The 26,629-nt window shown below is 37.6% G+C and overlaps 1 protein-coding gene across 1 annotated transcript in view; it reads left to right on the forward strand.

Moving 5' to 3' along the window:
• The first annotated feature begins 14,340 nt into the window (after nucleotides 1-14,340).
• ubr3 (ubiquitin protein ligase E3 component n-recognin 3) overlaps nucleotides 14,341-26,629 on the forward strand; it is a 59,007-nt gene continuing 46,718 nt past the window's right edge. Inside the window, exons 1-10 of the mRNA XM_047370293.1 lie at nucleotides 14,341-15,027; nucleotides 19,345-19,484; nucleotides 19,796-19,948; nucleotides 20,248-20,403; nucleotides 22,384-22,424; nucleotides 22,707-22,773; nucleotides 22,848-22,978; nucleotides 23,190-23,418; nucleotides 24,692-24,871; nucleotides 25,303-25,436. Of these exons, the coding sequence (XP_047226249.1) occupies nucleotides 14,594-15,027; nucleotides 19,345-19,484; nucleotides 19,796-19,948; nucleotides 20,248-20,403; nucleotides 22,384-22,424; nucleotides 22,707-22,773; nucleotides 22,848-22,978; nucleotides 23,190-23,418; nucleotides 24,692-24,871; nucleotides 25,303-25,436 (1,665 nt within the window). The 5' untranslated portion in view covers nucleotides 14,341-14,593. The remainder of the gene's footprint in view (nucleotides 15,028-19,344; nucleotides 19,485-19,795; nucleotides 19,949-20,247; nucleotides 20,404-22,383; nucleotides 22,425-22,706; nucleotides 22,774-22,847; nucleotides 22,979-23,189; nucleotides 23,419-24,691; nucleotides 24,872-25,302; nucleotides 25,437-26,629) is intronic.

The raw sequence follows: 26,629 nt of genomic DNA on the forward strand, positions 1-26,629 counted from the left end.
CCAGTTTTGTTACAACGATGTGTTACACTGCCCTCTACATGTGAAGAATAAAACTACAGGCGGATTTTCCTTTTCTTCTCATTTTTGCTGGCGGATTGCAGATAAACTACAAGTTACTTTACTGCCACCTATTACAATGGAGTGTAAACGGGAAACTAACGAAAAAATTAACTAGAACGCTTCCCATAGATTTGGGAACGTTGTAAAACTTTCTTCATGCGTCATTTATTTTCCAATATTCCTGTCAATAGAATTTAAAGCTCTACTGTTTTAAAAAGCTATGCTTGTTTTTCTACAAGGTCCACATTTTTATTTCCCTCCATTTCCACAGGTGCATGGGCCAAGATGAACTCAACTATGATGGTTTTGCTTGAGAATTTGTACAGAACATGATGGATCATAACTTAGGCTCTTACAATTCAGTTCTTCAATTCAAAGTATCTGTAGTTCTTATCTGCAGTGTATTTATGTGAGTATCCTTTCCCAGATCTAAAAAGCTATTTTGAATAAAAAACAGAGATCCAGTCATGTAACTTTTCTTTCACCACAGGTTCTTCCAGTTTTATAAAAGACAGAGTGTATATATGTTTGCGAAATCAAGGAAGACTACTATTACTTATTCTTTTTTCGCTTGTGCTTTCCTTTTTTTTTTTTAGATTCCAAGCATAGGACTGTGTCTATTGCATTTCTTACTGTCTGGAATGCTCCCTAATATGATGGTGCTTGGTTTCAAAATTAGTAATAAAGCCTTTCATTGATAAATAACTCTATTGTTTTCCTTAATTCTTATATTAATAATTTGATGGGAGTGGTTGGTATTTGCCTGATGCTAATACAGGGATTATTAGAATTTTCCACATTGCTGGAATTTTACCAATTTCCTAAATTGAATTGAACAATGTTAAAATTGTTCTATGTGAGTTGCAACACATATGTTTTAACATGCTGTAGTCTGCTTATGTTAAGAGCTGTTTTTGCCTCAAATAATGTGAAAGGCAAGTCTAGCTCTATATCAGTAGAGGATTACTTTCCTGTTCTGTTTTGATGTTGTTTTACAGTATAGTAGCACTGATGACCCTTATATGTATGACCCTTAGCCACTATTTGAGCTAATAACTCTGCCTTGTCCAATTTATTTATGGCTGTAATGTTTTTATATTTCAGGACTGGGATTCAAATGTTTCTGCTTATGCCATTCATGTTTCTATTCTGATGGATGAACAACATTTTATCCTACATTCTAGCTACACGTTACTGACATGGCTTCATATTCTTTGAAATAATCCCATGTATAATAAAAAAAAAAAAAAAAGATAATAATCAGGTGGGTGTTGTGCTCATAAATCTCCCCCTCTCATAGTCTTGTGTTTCCGTTTGGGTTTTCTATTATGTTTATGTTTTGATCATTTTCTTATTTTCTCTGTGTCCGCTGTTGTCTTATTATCTTCAATAGGTCTCTATGTGTTAGTATTCAGCTCTTTTCTTCTGTCCCAGCTGCTCCATTTATGCCCCTTTTCCATTGGCTCCATTTGGCCCTACGCAGCTCCACTCGGCTCGCATTACTGTTTTTCCGTACCGGTACCTACTTTTTGGTTCCCTGCTCCTGATCAGGTCTGACCGGGGCTGAGTCGGGACTACATGTGAGTGTCCCGACTGCTGTTCACTGATTGGCCATGGGACCAGGAGATATGAGAAAGTTTTGGACAAAATAGTGCAGAGAAAAGTAAATTAACTCAAGAGCGACTACAATAAAAATGAGGGCCAAATTATAGACCATGCCTGAAAGCTGAAAGAAAAGTAAAAGGACACATAAGCTTTTAGAATTACACACAGGGTCGTTGTATTTAAAAACATCCTAAACCAGCTAATCACACATAAAATCAGTTGTTCAGACGCACAAACATTTCCTAACTAACTTCACTGCGGTCAAAAGTCCGCGGTTTTGCGCTTTAAAATCCTTGTCCTCGTTATTGCCTTTGCTGAGACAAAAACATCCTCATGAAACCCAAAATGTTAATTTCTCCAGGCAAGCGTTTGAGTTTTACAAGGCCAGACAGCAGCGTCTCTCCTCTCCGCATCTCCTGCCACACCAGAACCCCTGAGGCTAATGGTCCAGATAATTATCCCAGTGGATCATTTTATACATGAAAAAAAAATATATAAGACATTTTTTGCATATACAACATTACAAACAGCCTAAGCATCCGGAGATCGGGCCGCTAAGGTCTACACCTTCGTCCGCTGCCCAATCCTCTTTACACCTGTATGGAAGTAAAATAGTCTCCTTAGAATCAGACATTTTTTAGACATTGAATTTATAACATTGAATTTTTATCCTGTGCAATTATGTATGTGAAATTTTTTTGGGTACTTAAAATTCACCTGCAGAAATTCACCTGCAAAAATTCGCCTGAAAAAATTCACCTGCAGAAATTTGCCTGCAAATGTGTTGACCTTCTGGTGACTCAAGCCAAAGCAATCAGCACTCGATCGAGTCGAGCGTCTTTTAGCCAATCAGATTATGCTCAGATTGGCTGATCTTCATTAAACCACTATCCAGCAAACTGTTAAGAGACTCGCCTCTGCCCAAGACAATGGTGTGTCACGTGATCAAATAAGTGTAATCTGATTGGCTAAAAGACACTCGACTCGGTCGAGTGCTGATGCTTTGGCTTGAGTCACCAGAAGGTCAACACATTTGCAGGCAAATTTCTGCAGGTGAATTTTTTTCAGGCGAATTTTTGCAGGTGAATTTCTGCAGGTGAATTTTTTCAGGCGAATTCTTGCAGGTGAATTTGTGCTGGCAAATTTTAAGTACAAAAAAAAAAAAAAAAAAAAAAAAAATCACATACCTAATTGCACAGGATAAAAATTCAGCATTAAAAATTAAATGTCTAAAAAATTTCTGATTCTAATATATAGGGTAAGAACGCTGTCAAAAACAATGTGTATGTAAAGACGGAAATGCATGCATATTAGTCAATAGTTGTGCATAAGTAAAATCCAAAAGAGGTATTATATATTTTCTCTGTAAGAATACAAAATAAAATGTTACAGGTTCAAGAAATTACAAACACAAAGTTCAAGTTTACAGTTGTGGTTTATTTTTCATGAATACAATATCCTATAACAGTTTGTGAATACGATTTATTTTCTTTGAGAATACGAATTTACATCAGCGACTTGGTGTCACGTGATCTCAGGCTCAGAATATAGTGGGTGGAGTTATACAATGATGTCCAGCAGGTGGCGGTATGCACCTCTGAATTTGTTGCAAACCGCCAGCAGAAGAAGAGAAGAAGAAGAAGAAGAAGAAGCAGCAGCAGCTCTACTAGCGCCAAGATGACGGACCAAGAGCATATATTAACGGCATGAAGACATATATAAACTTTTTAACATTACCTGGCTTTGTACCGTAGTTTCTTGGTCCGTTCTTTTGGCGCTAGTGCTGCTTCTTCTTCTTCTCTTCTTCTGCTGGCGGTTCGCAACAAATTCAGAGGTGCATACTGCCACCTACTGTACATCATTGTACAACTCCAGCCACTATATTCTATGTTTTAGTTTTGTATTTCGTAAAAATAAGAACAATGCTTTATTTATAATACTCTTGATTCCCCCCCCCCCCCCCTATCTCCCCTCTGTTCCTAATATTCCTTTTAGACTGAATTACCTCCCATTCCGGCACTACGTTTACTGGCGGTGATTTTTTTCACCCTTTTTCTTTGTGTGAAATGACTTTGGAAACATTTGACTCGAACCCAAGTTTAATTCGATGCATGTTTTGACTGATACAAATATCCATGGAAAAACAATTATACAGCAATTTATAAAATAATTTATTATTTTTGCAAAATAAAATTACTAGACAAAAACAAATATCCTTCTAAAATAAATAAACCACTATTGAAAAGACCTCGGTCCTGCTTAACTTAAAACAATATAAAAAAGCATAACAGTATAATGCAAAACATTTTTGTTATAGTGCATTTAGTGCAAACAAAAAGTCTGTAGAAAAGTTGTAAACATAAACACTTGTGCCTTAAAGGCCATGACTGTACAGTTGTAGTGAAAAAAATATTGAACTAGTGAACTAAAAACTGCAGTGCTGAATTATGTAGAAACAACCTATTTTTTCCATTTATATTTCATTTGAGCTCTTGCTGCTGCAAGGAGTTGTTTGCTTTTCAGGACTACAGAGTAAAACTCTGAGCAGGACATTTCATTAATTAGACTGACAATTAGCTCACTTCTCATTAATTCTGTAGAACATTTGTTCCTCACATCAGTCCACTTATTTTTCATGATGGAGAAAATATTTTCCACAAACCCACTAGAAGAAGGGATGCTGAGGACAAAGGGTACAATAGCCTGGATGTTGGGGATGTCAGCTGCCTGAAGAACTTGCATCCACCTCTCTGCTGATCCACTGGACTGACACTTCGTATTTTCCCAAGAGACCCACTTTGATAAGAAAATTCCACAACAATTTTAGCGTCACGAACAGGATCTAACGTGCCAGAGAAGACCACAGGATGGGACACGGACGCCTGGCCAGCCTGAGAGTTGTTCTCAGTCCACCTCCATTTTACGGAGGGGAGTTCTGGAGCCCGCCTGCGGCTTCTGGCCGATTGGATCCGAACTATTTGTCTTCAAATATATCTGGGTGAGAAGTTGCTCTGTATGATATAATGTATATTATTTTTTATTACACATTAACCATCATCTCCTAACTAATTAATTAGGTTCCAGAGTTGCGAGAGGGAGGACATCAGCTGAGGGCCCGGTTACCCTGCAAAAGGAATGGCAGGGAGGTTCTCATTGGTAACAATGGGATAAAGCAGAACACAGGGTTTTGCGGGTGGTTTTTAGCAATTTTCTACACCTCATAAAGGAGAAAAGCCAGAGGGCAGACGTGCCGCTGAACGGGTAAAAAAAATGGTTCCGAAACCTTGAGGCATCAGGGGTGTCTCCTTCTTCATACTCTGATTTATAAAATAATGAAAGGAAAAAGTGGGGATGATTGTGTTAAATGTGCTTTAATTTGGAAGATAACATTGGTTTTTTACAGTGTGGAAGTTTGAGTGTAAATAAGTAAAAAAAAAAGTTAAAACTTTCCTGAAGGAGGTTTCGTTTGTCTTAAATATTGCGATCAGTCGGAAAAGAAGGTAAAAAGTGAAAAGGGACATTAGAGATGCGAAAAGAAAGTTGTTTTAGAAAGGAGTATAATGCATGTTATGAAAGGAAGTGACAGGCAGGTGGACAACTGACTGACTGATAATATTTCTTTGTGCAAAATCTGAACCTATACTAAACTTTTTCTTCTGCCTCTCTCACACACAAATACACACATATATGGGATTTGAGTTCAACATCTGCGTTTTTGAGTCTGGATTTTAGAAACCTGCCCTTCTCCATGGCTACTCCGCCAGAGACGCTTCTCCAGCACGGCCTGAAAGAGAGAGATCTGCCTTCCTGTCTGCCTGCTTGTTGAAAATCGCAGTGTGAGTTTCTACAAAAAAAAAAACGAAACTCAGAAGAAGTCTGGACCCACTGAGATGGACAACGATCCATGCTGTTTGCAAGAGCCAGAAGAGTGATACACTGGATTTATATTGAAAGCATCTTATGCGGGCAGAAGAGAAACCGGAGCAAAGTTTCTTCTTTCTCCCTCCTGGAGAAGTTAAAGTGGATAAAGAATGATTGAATGTCTCACCAACAGACCGGGGAAGGGCCTGGTTGTTTTTTGGACTGATAGAGAACACTGTGCCATGACAGTCTGACTCTGGAGCGATTTAGAAACTGATGGGGGTAACGTACAAACACACACACATTTGCATAAATCTTTTCCTATTTTCTGCAACGAAGAACGCTTATTAACCGCTGCTCATGTGACGCTGGCTTGACGTTGACAGATATAGCGGGTTAAAATATTATTTTAGGGTTAGAAAAGTATCTTTAAAAGGGTGATAACTTAACTCATTTGATACTTTCCAGTTAATTCTTTTAGAGAAACAAGTTCTCTTTCATCGTGGAATATTCAGGGTCAATTATTCTAGTTATTAAAAGTTATTAAAAAGCAGAGGAAGTTACAACATCTCCAAAACTCAGCAGTAACCAAGTGTTTCTATGTTATTCTCAGGGCAGATCTCATGAAGGAGCATTTTTAAAACCCAGCGAATGCGTAAAACCTGATGGGTTTCTCCTTCAGGTATAATTTTCTGTTGTCAGAGTTTGTATTCCATAAATCTAATGGGTAGAGACCTCATTAAAACAGGCTTAGTTTTACTGCAGATGGTCTTCATACAGTCTCTGACACAGTATTTACAGTTTGGTGCAGTTTTTGTCTGCAAGTGTTAACTGACGCTTGTGGAAAGTACAAATTCATTGTTTTTCACAGCAGCTGCTGGGAAGAGGTTATATTAGGTTTTTTTCTTCCCTCTTCTGATTCATGCAGCGTGTTTATTTACACTGTACCTTACATCAGGTCCTGACAAAAAACTATGAAAGGCTTGGTTCTGCAGGTTCTTTTATCTCCCTTTGGAGAAGGAAAGACAAACCTGATTAGTTCTGTGCTGCATAGGAATATTAAAACACTTGTTGTTTTCTAAGATATAACCAGCTAAAAACTTTTAAAACTTTGAGAGTAATTGGTTTAGTTAAACACATTTCCCTTGGTAAAACAAACCTTTAAAATGAGAATGAAAATTTGGGTTATTTAGAAAGAATCTGATTGGACAGTGGTACCACACAAAAATTAAACTAATCTCATGTTTCCTAAAAGACTCTGCATGAAAAGGCCTTCAGAACCGTGGAGTTATTTTCCACCACAGTACCAAGTTTTTTTAAGCATGCTTTTTCTTTATTTTAAAACAGATCTGGGTTTTGTTTGTTTTGTTTTTGACTTTTTAGCATAATGTTTGTCTGAAGCTTCTTATGAACTGGGATAGGAGCAAATATGATCTGGGGTAAATTAGGAGCTGTGAACTAGTGATTTTAAATCTGATTATTGTCCAAGCAGAAATAATATATTTAGCCAATCCTTCAATCTCTGCAGAAAGTTAACACCATTGTTCAATGCAGTGGTACTCAACTTGTGGTTCCTGGACTCCTGAAGCCTGTAAGCCATAGATTTTGGGTCCATAAAATTATAATATTTAATTAAAGGTAGACCGATTACCTATTAAAACAGATCTAAGCCAATGATGAGTTCCAGTCATTTGGTGGCTTTGAAATGCAATACTCAAAATTTCTACTCTGGGGAACACAGATTGGGGTTGAAGAGTTTAGTTTTGGAACCAAGGTTAGGATTTTTATAACAGAATCAAGACAAGTAAAATCCTTCATTTTAGGAAAAGAAAAGAAATAAAGGCTCTCAACACTAAAGAGGATGGTCGGCTCAAACTCCAGTCTCCTTGTTTGATTTCTTAGGGTTTAAAGATTAAAAGAATACATATGAGTACAAAGGTACACAAGGTTATTTCAGATTACTAAGAGATAAAATATTGGAACATTTATCAGCATTTGGATTATTAAAGAGGGGTTCTAGTAATAAGTTTTCCCCAACTCTCAAAATTTAAACAGCCCAAATTAAAGAAAATGATGTTTGTTCTTTTTGAAACACTATGTGGGAAAAAGTCCAGTTTGGAGTCAAGCTTCTTATCTTAATTTCTGATTAAGTCAAACACTGCAGTTTAGTTTAGTTTGGGTATACCATAAAAATGTCAATGCCGACTTTTCTAATTTCCCCTCGGGGATCAATAAAGTATCTTTGAATTTGAATTGAATTGAATTAAAATACTTCTTTGCATTTAACCTGAAATTCTGCAATGCAGCTGCGATCAAATTGAGCCAAACAAAAAGTGAACTATAACAATAACTCAGGATTGTAGTTATTATTAATACAGAGTTACAGTACAAATAATTAGCAAAAGGTTTCAGCATTAGTAAATTTGGATTCATTTAAGAGAAAACTGTTGCTGCGCTTCTAAATAGTTTGAGATCTCTTTGGATTATGTGCACTCATCTTAAAAAGGATCCTGAAGATTGTCATAACAACATTGATCAATTATAGCATTAAAAGATATGGTTGAGAAAACATATGTTGAAAACAGATTGTTAAAAATTTCTTTGAATTCTTGAAGCTTCAAATTTGGCCATTTGTCTGTCTTTGATGTTTTGTCTTTGTTTTGTTGGACTGAATGTTTGATTATATGTTGCATGAAACAATAATCCATGTTTAGAATAATGTTTCTAAATCTCAGATTGATTAAACTTTGAGTTTTTAGGAGAGTTAAGAAGCAGCTTGTTTCTGAGGTAGGTGCATGTTAATAGTTTTGCAGTTTAAGGATCACTAAGATGGGTTGGAATGACGAAACTGGGTCCGCCCATAGGCTGCCAATCAGAGGTTAGTTCTGCCTGACTCCGCCCATCTACCAGGTTGGTTCATGCCTTAGCTGTCATGGTAACGCTCAGCACCTCCCTTCCTGAGTTTTAACAGTTTAAGAGACAATAGAATCAAAATGCTTGTAATGATTGTCGTCTTAAAAACATGTTTTTTTGTATAATAATTAAGGATATAGCATGACTTTTAGATTTATGTGTTTTACTATTAAAAGGTTAATGAAATAGTTTAAACTAGTTTAAAGAATTAGTTTTGCATGCAGAATTATTGGTGATTTATTAGATTGAAAGTTTTCCCTGGTACCATTAAACTAGCTGACAGTTCAAGATATGCAAAAGTAAGGAATATATTTTTGATAAAGAATCTGAGTCATGACTTTATACTTGGTGGGAATTATTTATTAGATTCGAATTTGTAGGGTTTATGCATCTGAATTTCATTAGATGTCCATTAATCTAATACTCATCTTCATACAAGACAAATCAGGATGATATGTGACTAATTTCTAAGTGAGACATCGATGAACTGAATAACTAAAGTTTGTGTTTTGTTGTTAATGGAACTGAATTGCAGTTAAAAACATTTGGATTTTCTTTATGTTGCTTTCATTAAATTCATAGTGACACATGGTTATGTCAGAATTCATCTCTTTGGTTCTAGGTTATGTGATCTTGGTTACTAAAACATTTTTGTACAACCTTTTTGCTGAATTGTCGCATGGGTTGGACCCTGCGCCAGAAGAGGGGAATGTCAGAATAAAGCAACATGGGGTTCCAAAAGTTGTAGCACTCATGGGAAAAAAAGGGTAGCTCATACCTCCAGTGAGGACTTAGTGACAACGCGAAAGAGATGTACTTTGTTTATATAAATGGTGCATAGCTCCCTAAGACCACATTCTGAAAACCTGTCTGAAATTATGGTGTTGATTCTTTTGTGAAATTTTACATCTCCACAGATTAGACCATTTTTGAAATTCTTTTTGGGTTTTCTGAAACTATGAAATGTTGACCTGTAATCAGACCTTCCTCAAACATCATGTCACATTTTTGATATTCAGAATATTTAGCTGATGGTCATTGCTAGTATATCAGGTGAAGTCTGAAGATCAATTCTTTTGGTTTTGTTGGATGTTTTGAAGAAGTTCGTGTAGTTAAGCCCTTAGGTTTGAGAATGGGACTTTGAATTGAAAATTAGCCAAGCGTTGTGAAGGCCCTGTTCTCACTTATATGAGATTGAGACAAAGGACACAGGCAAATCTCAGTCCTTTTGAAGTGCTGTGTGGCAGGTCTCCTAATTTGGACATGGGCATATTGCCAAGATCATTTTCTTCCACATTTTTGTGTGAAGGTAGGATGTTGTTTTACTGTCAAAACCTGTCCACTGTGTTTTCTCAAGTTTTACAGACGGTGAAGGCTGCATTACCAGAAACAGCCACTTCCACCCTCCAGTCCTTTATTCCTGGCGACTGGATTCTGGTCAGAGAATCTAGGAGAAAACACAGGAAGTCCAGGGCTGGAATGGCCCATATCAGATCCTACTAGACACCCAGGAAAGCTGCAGGAAAGCTCCAGCTCCTCCAGCTTCAACTGGCTTCCAGGACAAGTCATCTTCCAACTGGATCATCCACGGCTTGAAAGGTTTGAGGACAGCGGACCACCACAAGCTGATCACTGGCGAGTGATTGAAGAGGCGGTTGAAGAACACTGTTCTTACAAGGGCACAATAATCCCTTGGCAGTGCAACGTTATTTCAGAATCTACTTAAGGCCATCGCATTGCCTGAAAGTTAGAAATCATAAGGTCATTTGCCTCACTGCACACACACCACAGTGAGAGATTCTTTCCTCCCATTTGACAGCGAGACTGACTCTGAGGAGGAAATCTCGGATGCTTTTATCTAACTTTTATGTTTATTGCTTGATATTTATCATTATGGTATTATTACAAATTTGAATGTGTTAATTTCCACTGTTGTTTAGTTGGACTATGGAAGCCTAACTTCCAGCAGGTTAGAGTTCCTGTTTCTAAATATATTTTTAGAGGAGCTTCCTACGACCGCCCACCTGCACCAGACTGGTAACAGGGCAGCTTGAAGCCACTCAGGAGAGACAGCAGAATTTTTGTTTTTTTGAAGTTTGTTTATAATTTGTTTTCTTTGAGAAAAAAACTGTTTGCTTTCAGTACCAGAAGAAAGGACATTCCACTTCAAGGTCACGATGCAGTTAAAAGGAAGATGGTCTGTTCTGATGCTAATAATTGGTATTGCAAGTATTTTTATAACTCTTGTGTTCATTTGGGAAATTGTACAGCAAAGATAATGTAAGGCTAATCTGAGGAATTATACTGTACGGGAAAGCAGAAATGTTAGTAGATTTTCTAGTGAGATTAATTTAACGTGTGCGTCTACAGGAACTCTTTATAGATTTCGGGGTAATAGAAATCCGATTAAAGGTCCAGATATTTGTATTACACAGGAGGTAAGTAGACCTTATTTCCTTGGGAAGACAGTAGGTTGCGAAGCTATTATATGTGTTTTATGTGCTTTAATCAACAGACATAAATTTGAGTCATGTCCTATCAGAACTGATCCTTATACTATTTCAGAATCTTTGGCTCCAGATCCCTTTGTGTTAACTCTTAATCTTACAGCCTTACCGGATGGAGGTTAGTTGTATGGCCAGGCAGGTAAATTAACCAGGGTTTTTGTTACTTTTCCTTTATGAGATGGGTACTCATGTCCTCAGAACATGGGTTGGATGTGTGGAAATAGATTATAACTGTATCTGCCTGCTAATTGGTCTGGAGTATGTTATCTAGCTCACTTCCTACCTACAGTCACAACTTATACTTCGATCATCCTAAGCTATTAGAACGATGAGTTTGCAAAATAGAATGGCTTTGGATTATCTGTTAGCTGAGAGGGGTGATGGTTTTTAAGAATTTTCCTTTAGTTGTGATTATCTTGTAATCAGAAGAAAGGAAGTGTGATGGAAATTCTTTTATTAAGTGTTCCAAAGTGTGTGACCTTTGGGTTACCTCACTTCTGTGAACATCTGTGTTAGGGAGTAAGCTGTAAAAGCCATTATCAGAAGTTTAATGGTTAAAACCCACAGTTAGGATGATGTGTTGGGAAGGACAGATGGGTTCCCAGATAACTTTGTCACCTCTGAACCCGAGAAGGGTCTAGGGTCGTAAAACACAGACTCTTTGAAGTTGAGATAACACTGTCATGTTCTGGTATAAATACTGTGTGTAAATGTTGATCGGGGCTCTGTTTCACTGACTAACCTCAGTGACAGAGTCATTCAAATGCTGAATGCCTTTGAATAAAACTTATAAAGACAAAGTCTCTTGTTATGAGTCAACTTCTACCCACTTTGATAAGAAAATTCCACAACACGGTCAAACGTTTTAGTTACACTTTCTCACTTATTTCTCACTGAGTCTTTTCATGACTATTTACATTGTAGATTCTCACCAAAGGCAACAAAACTGTGAATGGACACATGGAATTATGTAGTAAACACATAGTGTGAAATAACTATAAACAATTTTATATTTTTGATTCTTCAAAATAGCTGCCCTTTGCTCTGATTAATGCTTTGCACCCTTAGCATTCTCTCCATGAGCTTCATGAGGTGGTCACCTGAAATGGTTTTCCAAAGAGTCTTGAAAGAACTTCCTAGAGGTGCATTGACAGACAGCCAAAGGTTCATATTTCAGTCATCAAAGCAAAGGGTGGCTACTTTAAGGAATCTAAAATACAAAACATATTTAAAGTTCTTTTACAATTTTTTGTTTGCTACATAATTCCACGTGTGTTTATTCACTGTTTTGTTGCCTTCTATGTACACAGTAAATAGTCGTAAACATAAAGAAAACCATTAAATGAGAAAAGGGTTCTGAAACCTTTGACTAGCAGTGTATGTTTTGAATTTCTTTTTAATTATTTATTTTTGATCGTTTCATACAGATTACCATAATGTGACAATGTCACATAGTAAAGTTAATAACAGCACATTGCACTGCACTGATAGCTAGAGTTGGGGCTTTAGCCACCATAGGTCCAGCCAACAGCAGGTCAGTGGAAACACAACAGGCAACATGCTGAGTAGAGCAAAACTGAGTGGAGCGGAGCCACGCCGCATAAAACAAGCCAGTGGAAAAGGGGCAATATTCTCCGATTGCTCTGCCTTCTCTTTAGCTCAGCTGCGACTCGTTGCCTCTGATTAGCGCCTCTGGTTTGCCTGTCTTGTCCCCTTGGACCCTCTACAGTTCGCATATAGAGCAAACAGGTCCACAGATGATGCCATTGCTCTAGCAGTCCACGCCTCCCTCAACCATCTGGAGAGGGGAAACGCCTATTTGAGAATGCTGTTTATTGACTACAACTCAGCATTCAATACCATAGTCCCCTCCAAGCTGGTCACCAAGCTCACTGTCCTGGGACTGGAAAAGTCTGTCTGCTGATGTATATTGGACTTTCTTACTGACAGACCACAGGCAGTGAGAATTAGACACCTCTCCTCCACACAAGTCCTCAGCACCAATGCACCTCAGGGCTGTGTTCTCTGTCCACTCCTCTACTCACTCTTCACATATGACTGTACCGCCAGGCACAGCTCGAACGCTATCCTCAAGTTTGCTGATGAGACCACCATCTTGGGCCTCATTACAGATAACGACGAGAGTGCCTACAGGAATGGGTTGAAATCACTGACCAGCTGGTGGTAGGAAAAGAACATCTCTCTGAACGTCAGCAAAACTAAGGAGATCATAGTGGAATTTAGGAGACAGCGTAGAGGCCAGCATTCCCCCATCTATATTAATAACGCTGAGGTGGAGCAGGTCAGTAGCTTCAGGTTCCACGGCGTTCGCATCACTGAGGACTTATCCTGGACGGTACATGCAGACACTGTGATCGAGAAGACTCTACTTCCTGAAAAGGCTGAGGAAGTCTGATATGATCACCAGCATCCACACAAACTTCTACAGGTGCTTTATTGAGAGCCTGCTGATGGGCTGTATCACAGCGTGGTATGGGAAATGCACCCGTCAGAGATGGAAAGCACTATAGAAGGTGGTGTTAAGTGCCTCAAGGCAACTTTTATGATAAACTTGTGCTATATAGATAAACTGAATTGAATTAATTAATGCAAAAGGAGCTGTGATCAAGCACTCAATGCATACACTGTACAGTACATAGACATACTTTGCAGTAGGCAGGCATTTCTGTATTAAAAATAAACTTTTATTAATCATAAGTAATATATGTTTCAGAGGAAAATTTAGATTTTTTTGTAGTGATTTTCTAGTTGTGATCCATATTAATCACAAACAGGAAAAAATACTTGAAATATATTACTCTGTCATAAATCTATATGATAAATAAATTGAACTTTTTGGATTAAATTATGGAAGTAAATTATTTTTCGATGACATTTGTATTTATGCAGATGCAGCTGTAAGATTCAAGGCAATTGTGAAATGCATTTTATGTACCCTGTCCAAAATGACCCAATGGCCCTATATACCTGACTTCACCATTTATTAAAATAGAAGGTACCCTCATAACTCTGAACACAATCCCATAAGAGCGTGATAACACTTATGAAACCACATAAATTTGTGATTGCTATTTTTTTTCACCCTAAAAGATTTAAAAGTTTTATTTCAGTGTGTTTCTTACTCACAAAAACCAGGCATTTGGACAGAGCTGTGTAGACTCTACTGTAAGCGCTATAGGTAAGGTTTATTAAATAAAAATACAGGTTTTGGATGTTTGGAACACAGAAGTTCCAAACAACTATTATTTTAAACGTTTTTATGTATTATTGGTCACCTTTAAAAATACCTTCTCAGTATACATATGGTACTACGTGCCATAGAGCAGGGTGGAACAGTCCCAAACGATCAGTTGCCTAGAAACGCTCAAACAAAACAGGACTTGGATGACGGTGCATGAACTGAACTAGTTAGACAAATAAGACGTGCCAGGCTTATCTGTATTATAAAAATACACAAAACAGGGATGTTTATAGTACTGTTGCAGTAGCGGAACACGGAACCTAATGTACTAAAAGAAAATCGGTATCTTGTAACAAAGACTAGAGTGGACTCCCAGTATCGCGAGAAAGCCCGAGAACATGGAAACGACAACAAAAATAAATTTGTGGACAACAAGCCAGAGTGCATGATGGCGGCGTCGTTGCTACGCCGGGACAAGAGAGCTACTGCCGCGCACTTGAAGGCAGACTTAACCCGGACTGACAACAGCTCAGGGCTCCGACAACTTCAGGAGCTGCTCGACGCTGTGCTGAATCCCGAAAACCCCGCGGCGGACACAGAAGCGCTCGACTGGTGTAAATGTCTGATTGCGGGAGGCGAAGGTTTCGAGGAGTTCTGTAAAACGGTCCATTCCTATGATAACGCGACTCTGTGCGGGCTGGTTTGGACGGCTAATTTCGTGGCGTACCGATGCCGGACCTGCGGCATATCTCCGTGCATGTCACTGTGTGCTGAGTGTTTTAATAACGGAGACCACACAAGCCATGATTTCAACATGTTCAGGAGCCAGGCTGGCGGGGCCTGTGACTGTGGAGACGGTAATGTCATGCGAGAGAGTGGGTAAGGCTTAGCTACTCATGCTAATGGGCTAGCAAGAATCGTTTTGACAGGTTTTGCTGTAAAGCGAGGCAGTCTAGCTGATAAAATTCTCCTATCAGGGGTTTTCTTGTTTGTATTTTATGCTGTTATGCCGGAGATATTATGAATCATTGCCAGTCTGTATGGTGACATAGCTTCCTGGACTAGGGAGGTAACTTTTACTAAACATGACTAATGTTACCTTGCATCAGCTGGTCTATATCTATTTTTATTACCCATAAATTACTAAAATTGGGTGATTGGAATAGATTATGTCTTGTGTCAAAGGGGAAATTACTTTTAAGTTAACATTGTTATTCAGTGGTAACGGTCAATGTAATCCCTCAGTAAAAAAACTGTGACTGTCTTTGTTGTGAATTGGACCATACCTCATATCTCTATTCTTAATTACTATTTTTAAACCTTAATGTAAAAGCATAATTTAGAGAAAATGGTCTATTAAAAAAAAAGAAAGAAAAAAAAAAACCAAACAACTTAAATAATAAATGACATACATTCTGAATATAAAGGTAAATTTGTGATTTTAATAAAAATACTGAAATACATTCAGGCAAGGGGCATTTATGAGATTCTAATGATAACCTTGATTAAAAATACAATGGTTTCATAATATTATAGCATAAACACAAAACTTTATAACCAAAGTTTATAACATGTAAGTTAATTGATTAATATAAACGAATTTTTAGGCTATATACATTTATGTTATCAGTCTTTGTTTTACATTAGGTTTTTCGATTTATTGCATTCCAGGAAAAAGACATTAATTATGTGTGCAGTATATGCCCTTGTTATTTATGTATTTGCTAATAATAAAGCCTTTGTATTTAGAATATAAAATATTGTATGAGATTGAACTGAAACGAATGCCTAAGGAAAAAGTAAAATTACACCCATAACCTCTTAAGCCCAAGGGTTTTTGTGAAGTTTGAGCTCGAAATAACATGCACAAATCTTAACTGAATTTTCTGAAAATTGACAAACTATCTAGAAAATCATTATGTTAATAATTGTGTTTTTCAAACGGGAGTGATAATTGTTGCCTTCCTTTGCTTCTGGTTGAGTAAAACCTGGCTGGATGGCGACAAAATCAATTTTTTGGAATCTGTGAGCTCTGCTTACAGCAGACATGCTGGTTCTGTGTGTAGAAGCCGTGTGGTGAACAGCTGAGACCAAGTTTTGCGGTTACGTCATTTTGTGGAGTTTATTTTCTGATTCAACTGCCTTTAGTTTTAATTGTTTTTTGTGTTTGTAGAAATGGTTTATATCAGCTTTTAGCCAATATTCTACTATTTCTGTGGATACCACATATGTTTATGTTTAACTAATGGAACTCGCAGTAAAGAAATTAGAAGAAAACAAGAGTTAAATTCGGCCCCCAGTACTAGGGGTTGGGCCTTAAATGTATCTATGGAACAGCAACATTTCAATCAAATTTACAAATCACTTGCATTTATTCTTGTTTTGTATAGTAAAAGTCTGATTTTAATTTTAATTCGTTTAGACATTAACATTATCTACATGATAAACGCTATTAAAATGGAATTTTGGTAAAACTGATTTGGCACAAAGTTAGCACATAACATACACAGAACAGCGTTACCTTGTCAGACGGGCGTCTATAAACGTTTCCATAAAGATTTATTGAGGGAGAAACACAGCAGACAGACAGCCTGTCTTCCTTCAGATTGCATTCAGCAGCTTTACATAAACTTAGGGCGGCTTTGACTTTAATGTCACCCCTTCATGAGTAGCCCCTCCAATGAACTGCCCAATATGACGAAATTGCTCGCCACAATTTTAATATGTGCAATATTACAATCACAGAGCACTGCTTGAATGCAATATTCTTTGGCTGTTATATACCAAGCGCCATGAATTCAAACTCTGCTTGCCAATAATGTATTTGGCCAATTAAAAGGACTTTAATGCCTTTTGTGTCCACACCTCATACAGATGTTAGTGTCTGATATCCTACAGCTCAGTGAGAGTTGTGGGGTTATCATGATAATAGAAAAGAAAGTGCTTGCAGCCACTCAGCTGAGGTTTCAAAACAGTGTTACCTTATTAAGAGTGATCGGTGAAACTCCTTTAATTTCCTGACTGTGTTTTCTGCCTTTTTTGGGAAGGAAAATGTATTGTAGCCTTCCTTTAGCCAGCTCACCGTCAGTGGATAGTAACAAGTGGAGGAGGGGGCATGTGCGCTAATGTTTCCTTCAGCCAGATTAAGTTCTGGTCACTCTGGCCCTTTAAAATGACTTAACTGCAGGAACAGGATGTTGGTATGCCTTGATTCCAGTAACTGGCCCATCCTGCAGGAGCCATTGTTACAACTTGAAGATTACATCTGCTGCTGATCCTCAGTGGTACATCTATAGTGAGGCCAACATAAAGCAGATCTATACTGCTTGTCAAAATATCTCAGTGTTCATTTAAGTGTTTATAATTAGGTGGTTTCCTTGAAGGGATTTTCCTGGTGGGTGACTTGCTAAAGTCATCACAGTATTAAGCAACTTTTGGAAGGTATGTCTTAATTTCTGTTTTGCTGTGGATGGCATTGTACAGGGCAAGATGTACAAAAATAAAATTCCGTCTTTTATTTTAATAGAATATTAACTGTGAATATATCACAAGTATTCACAAATAATTACATTTGGTAATATTGATGCACCTAAAATACTGGCCCGTGATCAAAGTGATCAGAATTTCCTTTGATTGGTGGTTGGCGGATCAAATATTTAAAAATTAGATTTTTCTTTTAGCCTATTTATTAAATGGATTAGAATTGAGAATTCACAGTGTGTTCAGCGTATAAAAGCACCAACCATCAGCATATACTTTGATGCATTTTTCAAGGTTTGATGAAAAAAAGATAAAGATTTATATTAAATTTGACACATACTTAAATGCACAAATGATAATGATTTTGTAATTGCTTCCTTTTATTTTCGCTTCAAAGCCGGCTACTCTATCACAGAACCTGAAGTGCTTTTTGTTTCTTTTTTGCATTATTGTCCTTAGGGAGATTTAAAAAAACATCATTATCGGTCTAAATCATAATCTATAGGTTTGACCTAAAAGAAAACCAGAATTAGGTATAAGTGGGGAAAAATGCAAGCTTGGTGCGTCTTTAGTTATTAGTGGCTTCGACTCCTACCTTGTAGCCTCATCCATATTATATAGTGTTTTTCTATAGTGCTTTTTTTCTTTGGTTTACAATCAAAATCTTACGGAAATAAATGCAGGGCCAAAAAACTCATAAAACTCTTAAATGGTTGTAAAAACTCTTCAATATTTACATATATATATATGTTTTACATTTTTACATTTAAGTCATTGCATCTTCTCTTGCTTTTAGTGTAATTTACATATTCTATATAGAATCTTTTGACATAGGATATTATAAAAATATGCCTAATTTATGTCTTCATCTTTCAGAAACTATTGATCGACTTTGGTCCTTGACTTGAAAGGGTTTCTCATTTTGAAGCTATACATTTAAGTCTAACATTCCCAGTTTAGGGAATTAAAATCCAATACCAGTCACTTCATTGTGGAAGAGTGTATAATTCACAAGGTTTGGTTTTAGAAACAGAGATTTCAATAGTGGGCTTAATCTTGTTTTCAGTCAATGCAAGTTAAGGTGTTAAAGCCAGCTGACTTATCAGTTGTAACAATGCTGGGCTCCTGAGCCAGAACCAAAAAAACCCAACATGTTTAACTTAAATAAATAGGTTATGTAAGATAATTGTATTGTCATAATTCATTTAATCCACATTAATATTCTTATAAAGGTCTTAAGTGTAAGTTATTAAAACTTACTGAAACCCTTTGTTGCTATGGCATTGGACTTAACAGTTCAAAGAAAATCTTTACTGTCAGTGAATGCAAATGTGAATAGTTAAATATTCTAATTTCAGCCACATTGGTTGGTTGCCATAAACCACAGCCAAGATGGGGACATAAAGGCTAAACTTGTAGCAAGTGAATATTGTGTTTATTGTATTCAGCAGTTTACGCACAAAGTAAAAGGAACTATTTTAATAGTTGTGCCAAGCTATGTGCGTGCCGTGGGTAATAACTGCAAACCCATATATGGTCTTAGCATAATTGTTCAGAGTAATTTTGATTGCTCTGACTGTCAGTCATCAACAACCTGAACAAATGAGCAAACATTAAAGAGTGAGAGTGAAGAATACTTCTTTTGTGTCATTTTGGTTTTTATCCATTTATTTTTATTTATTTAAGTATTTATTTCTGTGTTTTCATGACCGACAGGTTTTGCAGACGGCATCAGTTAGGAACGGGGGAAAATGTTCCCTCGATACCACGAGATCTTCTCCTGATGTCTGAGATGGTTCTGCCTCGCTTTATCCTGTGCATCATACAGTATCTGAGAGATGGATACATTGAACCAGGTGAAAACAGTTTTGCCTTTTGCAAAGTTATGACATATGAGAAACATTTCTTAGTTGCCAGCTTTAAACAAAATCATTACTACAAGTAACTCCTACAATTTAAAAATGTAGGATTAAAAGTTTAAAGATCAATAACTTCATCCAAGAAATCTTTCACTTTATACATGCTATGGTTGTCTGGTTGAAAATGGATTGCAAAACAGTCTTTGTTATGCATGCATAAAACAGGCATTATAGAATCGTTTGCATCTAAAATTGCGTCCACATAGTGCTGGATCCTGTGACTTCTACTGCTTATCTCTGCTTGCCAGACACCTCAGTGGAGAGAGATCTGCAGAAAGTTCTGCAACAGCTGGAGCCTCAGATCACTTTTTTGGAGGAGCTCACCAAGATGGGAGGAGCAATGAGGACTGTACTGACAAAGATCTTGACCAATCAGCAAACGTACAAGGAGCTAAGCATGGGTAATTGATTTGACTTTATACATAGTGGGTCAATAGCACCTCCATCTTAACTTATTTATTATTTTCTTGAGCAAATCATTCATCTGAACATATGTGATTGACTGTGACCATTCTAACTGTTGATGTTAAATTGTAAAGCTCACTAAAGACTAAAACTTTCAGCTGGAGATTTCTTTGCACTGAAATTAAAACAAATACAAGATTAAAATTGCTGATTTTTAATAAAGATGTTTTTTTTATTGTATTTCCAACATGATCTTTCTGGTTGTCACAATTTCTGCTGTCATTTGCTGTTTCAGGCCAAGAAGAGAATTTGTATGCTAAAAAGAACTACGACATGTATTTGTCAGCGTTGAAGAATTCAGGCCTGGTGTCTGTGGAGGAGAAAATCCAAGGTGCTGCTGCTGATATTGCTGTTGGAGCTGAAGGAGGTGCTGGAGCGATGGTCCTGCTGGGTGAGATTACATTTATATATTTGTTAACCATCAAATAATGTGTTTTTTTTTTATGTGATGATGAGATTAAGTGGAGAGGGGAGTGTTGAGGGAATCACCGAGTGCCCTTGGCATCAGTGCTCATTTGCCAGGCTGTTAATTAGTGCCAAAGGCAATTATTAACAAAGTTTGTAATTCTGTTAATAATTACCAAAATCGGAGCACCACCTGATTATCAGGATTTAAAAGCCATACAGCTCTCAGTCTCTGTCAGTTATTGTTTTATGAATACCTGCCTGGTGTGGAGTGGTAAAGAACAATAGATGGAGTGAATTCACACACAGCAAATACTTCACACGCACACAGAATAAACACAAATCACTTCCCTCAAAAATACAAGAATTTATTAACAGAATACTTTAACTTCCAGTTGAAATATTTCAGTCAGGAAACTTTAACTAGCCTAGTAGCATTCAACTAAACTACAAAGTTAAACAATAAAAAGAATAAGGAAAACTTATAAACTATGAAAAAAAAGAAAACTTAAGAATAAAACTGAAACCAATAAAATCGATGCAGTGACATCACAGTTCAGTGTTAATATCGTTAAATTCTGTGTGGACTTTTGTTGCATAACGCTCTCACTTTCGCTAATGATAGCCTACACTGCTGATACGTGGATGCCAAGTGTAGTTATCAGATATGGAAGGAGACGGGGAGGGGCAAAAAGAAGCGCAGAGCAAACAACAGAAAGTGTTAAAAGAAAATACAACGCAGTGTGTGTACTGGAAAACTGAATTAACAGCACGTCCTTAAAGCTGCAACACCTGAGCAGCAAACATTCACTGTGGAACCCTCCCACCTCCCCACTCCTACGACTAAGTTTCACGTTTATCAACTTTATGCTTCAAAAGCCCACCACAAAGATGTGTTTCACTGACAGGACACTTCCATAAACAACAGATGTTTGCAGAATGAGACCACTTGCACAAAAAAATATTCATACAAACTATTTAAATAGTTTTATCCTAATTAAATTTTCTCTGCCCAGACACAACCTCTTACGTGAACACCTCTTCTCGGGGAATCTACAATTAGGTCAGATTCTTTCTGCAGGATCTCAGATGGCCAGTTTCAGGCAGCTAGTTTTATTTTCGACTGGGGTTCAGTCACCAGTTATACAAACAGCAGACCTTACTTTGGATCCAAGGTATTGTTTGAAGATGCACTCTTTTTCTCTGCCTGCAAGATCAAGACGTTCACCCCCATGTCGTCCCCAATGCAGCCTGTGGAGAGCTGCAGGCAAATAGAAAGAAATGCTGCTACAGGCACTTTTTTGCAGCTCCTAGACGTCACATGGATTCTAGCTGTGACTCCTCCTCCCTGGTAGCTGTCATGAAAATGGGTTAATACTGTGCATTCTGGGATTCATAGCTTTTACCGGTCTCTTGTTCTCCATGTGTGATTCTAAATTGTTCCAATCTAATCAACTGCATGATTAATATGGGATTCTAATGCCGCTGGCAAATGTGCTGCAATGCAGGGTGTCTCTTTCTGCTAAGTTTGAGTACACTGTTTTTGTCATACTTTTTATGCCTTAAGTTTTGTTAACTAAGCAAATGTCACTGAAATGTCCTTAATTATCCTGGCTAATTTTCACGCAGGATCTCTGTAGAATAAACAAATGTATGGAAGAAAACGCTCAGACCTCTGCACTGCTGGAGAGTTTACATTTGAAATAAATAGATGTCTTGTTTTCCTTTTTTTAGAGACACATTTAGTTGAGGTTATAATGAAGTGTTTCTACTGAATGTTTTCCTTTTATTGAAAGATAAATTTCAGAGTTAGAACTAGCACCTAGTTTAGAAGGGTTATTAAAAAAAATATCTTTTAAGCTCCAATTCCCAAAGGTTGTTTTTTTCTTTTCTTTCTCCACCTTTTTTGTGAAGTTTCATCTTCTTGTTGCTTTTTTGTGGCTGAACATTTTTATTGTTTTCTTAGGAACCACTGGACCAGGAAGCCCAGATGAGTCCTCTAAAGAGGTGCGTGTCAGCATATAGTGTAACCATTCCTCGTTTATTGTCCGCTGGATCAATTTCCTTTGGTTTTTGATTATTTACTTCTGTTAAATCCAGGAATCCTGGAGTATTTTGATCTATTATGTAGTGAGATGAATGCCTATTCCCCCTTTGAGTTGTACTGCTAATTTTCAGTGGGATCGTATCAGTTTTCTAATCCAAACTAATCTAACTAAACACCTAATCGGCTTTAAATATTTTATTTTGCTTAACTGTTGGTTCATTTTGTTGTTCTTTTCTTTTCAGGAGGATCAAGATGGAGGACAGTTTGTTGGCCAGAGGAAGAGGGTTAAACTTAGCAGTAGTACCAAAGGTATATTTGGGTGTAAAAAGTAACGTGACAGTACAGGAACTAAGCTGAATTATTCTTTGTGTTTCTGCCCTCAGACCCATACATTATTGATTCGCTAAAGCACAAATGCTTTCTGGAAGAGTTGCTGTTTTGGACAATAAAGTTTGAGTTTCCCCAGAAAATGGTCACGTTCTTATTAAACATGTTGCCAGATCAAGACTACAAGGTATTCTGTCTCCTATTTTCACTTATTTGCTCAATTTAAGGTTAATCAAGGTTAAACTCCTTTGCTTTTATCTTTGACTTATATCAATGTCTTCCTATGTAACAAAATGAATTTCTTTTTTTTTTACATTGCTATTATTTGGCATTGGCCACAGAAAAAGGGGCACTATAAAAGCAATAAGCCGCAACTGTGTTTTTCTTTCCCTTGCCAGATCACATTCACAAAGACATTCGTTCAGCATTATGCCTTCATCATGAAAACCCTGATGAAAAGCCACGAGTCGGATACAATGTCCAATCGCATCGTGCACATCAGTGTGCAGCTGTTCAGCAACGAGGAGCTGGCCCGACACATGACGGAGGAATGCCAGCTGCTGGACATCATGGTCACTGTCCTCCTCTACATGATGGAAAGTTGCCTTATTAAAAGTGAACTTCAGGGTAAGTTGACCAATTTTACCAAGTCGGTCTTATTATTTTGATTTAAGACATTTTTTTTTTTAAAGATATGTTTTCGGCAGTAGTGGCCTTTATTTTGTATTTTTCATTTGACAGTAGGCAGACAGGAAAGAGGGGTGGAGAGACAGGGAGACATTCGGCAAATGTCGCCAGGTCCGGGACTCGAACCCGGGACAGCCGCTTCGAGGACTATAGCCTCTGCACATGGTCGTGCGCTTTCGCCCCTACACCATCAGCGCCACACCCGATTTAAGACATTTTAATAGTACAGGGATTGTTACACAAAGCTGGGGAAGTGGGATAACCTGGTTCTCAGCTTTGATAACAATGATATTGTAATTAAAACAGAAAAGGTAGCAAAAAGAAAGGAGTGGCTGAAATTTCTGAGTCTGCTATGAGTTCACAGGGATAGGCATCAGCTGGAATGAAAAGCTCATGGTGTGAAAACCTTTAATAAAAATACCAGTGCCACAGTAAAATTAGAACAAAAATGTATTACATGATCAGGGCTGCAACTAACGATTATTTTGTTAATCGATTAATCTGTTGACTATTTTTTTGATTAATCATTTAATAATCAGATAGCAAAGTTACTTAATAGGAGATTCTTTACAGAATTTTAACCAGGTGAACCATGTGAACTATGCCTCTTGAGGAGTTCTGGAAAGAGCATATTTACAGACAAAGAAGGTTTTTCATCATATTTTGTTTGCGGCACTAGAGGCCTTTTATTGTTTTTAATTTTTCTGACGGTAGGCAGACAGGAAGGAGGGGGAGAGAGAGGGGGAAGATATTCAGCAAATGTCTCCGGGTACAGGACAGTTTTTGTTATCTGTGTGCATAATAACAAATTTCACATCCAAATTAGTGGAAAAAACCTGCTTTAGTAATCTGTGTTCTTTTTTTAGTGGATAACGTTTTAGAGAAGGCAGGAGGCTAACAGCTGCAACTATTGCAATAGCTAGCAAAGCTCTTTCCTTTACGCTTAGAATAAACAACGTTGCTCAATGCAGCAGATGTTTGTTTGATTGAGCTTGTTGGATCCCGGCGGTCTTTCTGTGCATCCTGAAGATGGAATTAGCTTAAATCTTCGTATTCAATCCTTAATTCTATCACCATCACTATTAACTCCATAGTTACAGCTGGGGATAGGTGTGGAACCTTTCTTTATCTGCAGTGAATAATTAGATGCATTGTACTGACAGAAACCATTTAATGTAAATGTTTCCTCTTGTTTTGTTTCGTCCCCCATCAGATGAAGAGAACAATCGCCATGTCGTGGTAAACTGCAGTGAAGCGCTATTGAAAAACAACACTTACTGGCCCCTAGTTAGTGACTTTATCAACATCCTCTCACACCAAAGTGTAGCCAAAAAGTTCCTGGAAGACCATTCCTTGCTTATGCTCTGGATGAGCTTTGTGTCATTTTTTCAAGGTAAATCTTCTGTATTTATTTTTTGGTTTTAGTTTCTTTTTGTTTCATCTCTCTCTGAAGCTGGCCTGTATGTAATTGATCAGCTGTGGAGATACATGTATCATAGTCTTTAAGCTGTTTGACTTGACAGTCTTTTACATTTTATTCAAACATTTATCGACTTAAATATTGATTGCCTTTTTAGAAGAATAATTTCTGAGGGGAAATTTAGCCGTGGCCACCCATTTGCCACATGTAGTCTAGGAACCTAAAAATAACACTCACCCCTGTACTTGGGACCTGAGTGTCCTCTTGCTGACCGCTTGAACACAGTGTCACTATTGGATTTTACCCATGCCCTGCTCCTGCTATGAACATTTTTAATAAAGATTTGCTGCATAGATATTTCTGCTAAGCAAATACATGCAAATGTTTCTTTTTTCTTTTTCAAGGGATGAACCTGAATAAGCGAGAACTGAACGAGCATGTCGAGTTTGAGTCTCAAACATACTATGCAGCATTTGCAGCAGAGCTCGAGGCCTGTGCGCAACCAATGTGGGGTCTCTTAACACACTGCAAAGTCAAAGTAAGTCTATTCCTCACCATAAATCTTAGATTTATCACAGCTTCTTTGTCCCATTCGTACAATTTTGAAGGACTGGTGGAGCTTTGGAAATCCTGTTCCAGCATGAATTACAGTACCTTGCAAAAGTATACATTTTATAAGGATATTAAGCAATAGTTCAAAGAAAGACGGTAAGCATGCACAACTCCAGGGTTACAACAAAATGACGGATGCACGATTTAGTAGAATATCCCAAAAACAAAAATAGCACTCACTGTATGTCTTTCTTGCGTTTAATTTGGGCAATGTGGATGCGTTTTCGTTCAGTTCTGTTGCAAGCGTACTTACAGAGGAAAGACTATCAAGCATATAGATACACAGACCAGAAAACCAGCCTGACCAGTCAGGAGGGGAACGGGCAACCAGCCAAGAAGGAAAAATCTGAGTGGAGGAATAGAAAATGTTAGAAGCAAAACTCAGCCAACATTCATCATCAAAATAATAAAAAGAAATATAGAATGAATCAAAAAAGTAAAACCTTTTTGGCCTGTTATGTGAATTTTAGAAAGTAGCTCTCTTTTATTGTTTGAATAACCTCAAAAAAAACAAAACAACAAAAGTATTCACTCTGCCGGCTTTTGGTGCTGAGTCATATTTATGTTAGTGCTCATTATATTTCATTCTGCTAGACCTTTGGGAGGGTCCAGATATGCCAGGAGGTACCACATGCAGATAAGGATGAAATTCTCCCATAGGTTCAAAGTTTAATCTTTGACTCGTTTCTGTCTGAAGAGTTACAATGCTGCTCACCCGAGCCAGGCTGAAGTCTCCCAGGCCTCAGTGGAGAAACTATGGTGTGACACCCCTTACAGATGGCACTGGAAAAAGGATAGCAACTCCTTTGTCAAGTTAGAACAGATACTTGCAGGCCTCCTGAACACAACTCTTGACTGCTGTAAACTGTTCTCCTTTCCAAGGTTATCAATAAAGCTGATTTGGGTGACGATCATCGATCTGAGCCTTACATCATTTGGTGTGTCCAACAGCTTTTCTTCCAGGATTGTCCTGTATTTAAATCTATCGATCTTGTCTGTTATAGGGAAGCATTCACAGCATGATGCTGGCTGTACCATGTTTCATGGTGGGGATTTTGTGTTCTAGGTCATACGCAATGTTAATTTTCTGCCAAAATCGGCTTCTGGCATACTTTAGGC

This window comes from Girardinichthys multiradiatus, chromosome 7 (assembly GCF_021462225.1).
Source record: "Girardinichthys multiradiatus isolate DD_20200921_A chromosome 7, DD_fGirMul_XY1, whole genome shotgun sequence".
In the NCBI taxonomy this organism is placed as follows: Eukaryota; Metazoa; Chordata; class Actinopteri; order Cyprinodontiformes; family Goodeidae; genus Girardinichthys; species Girardinichthys multiradiatus.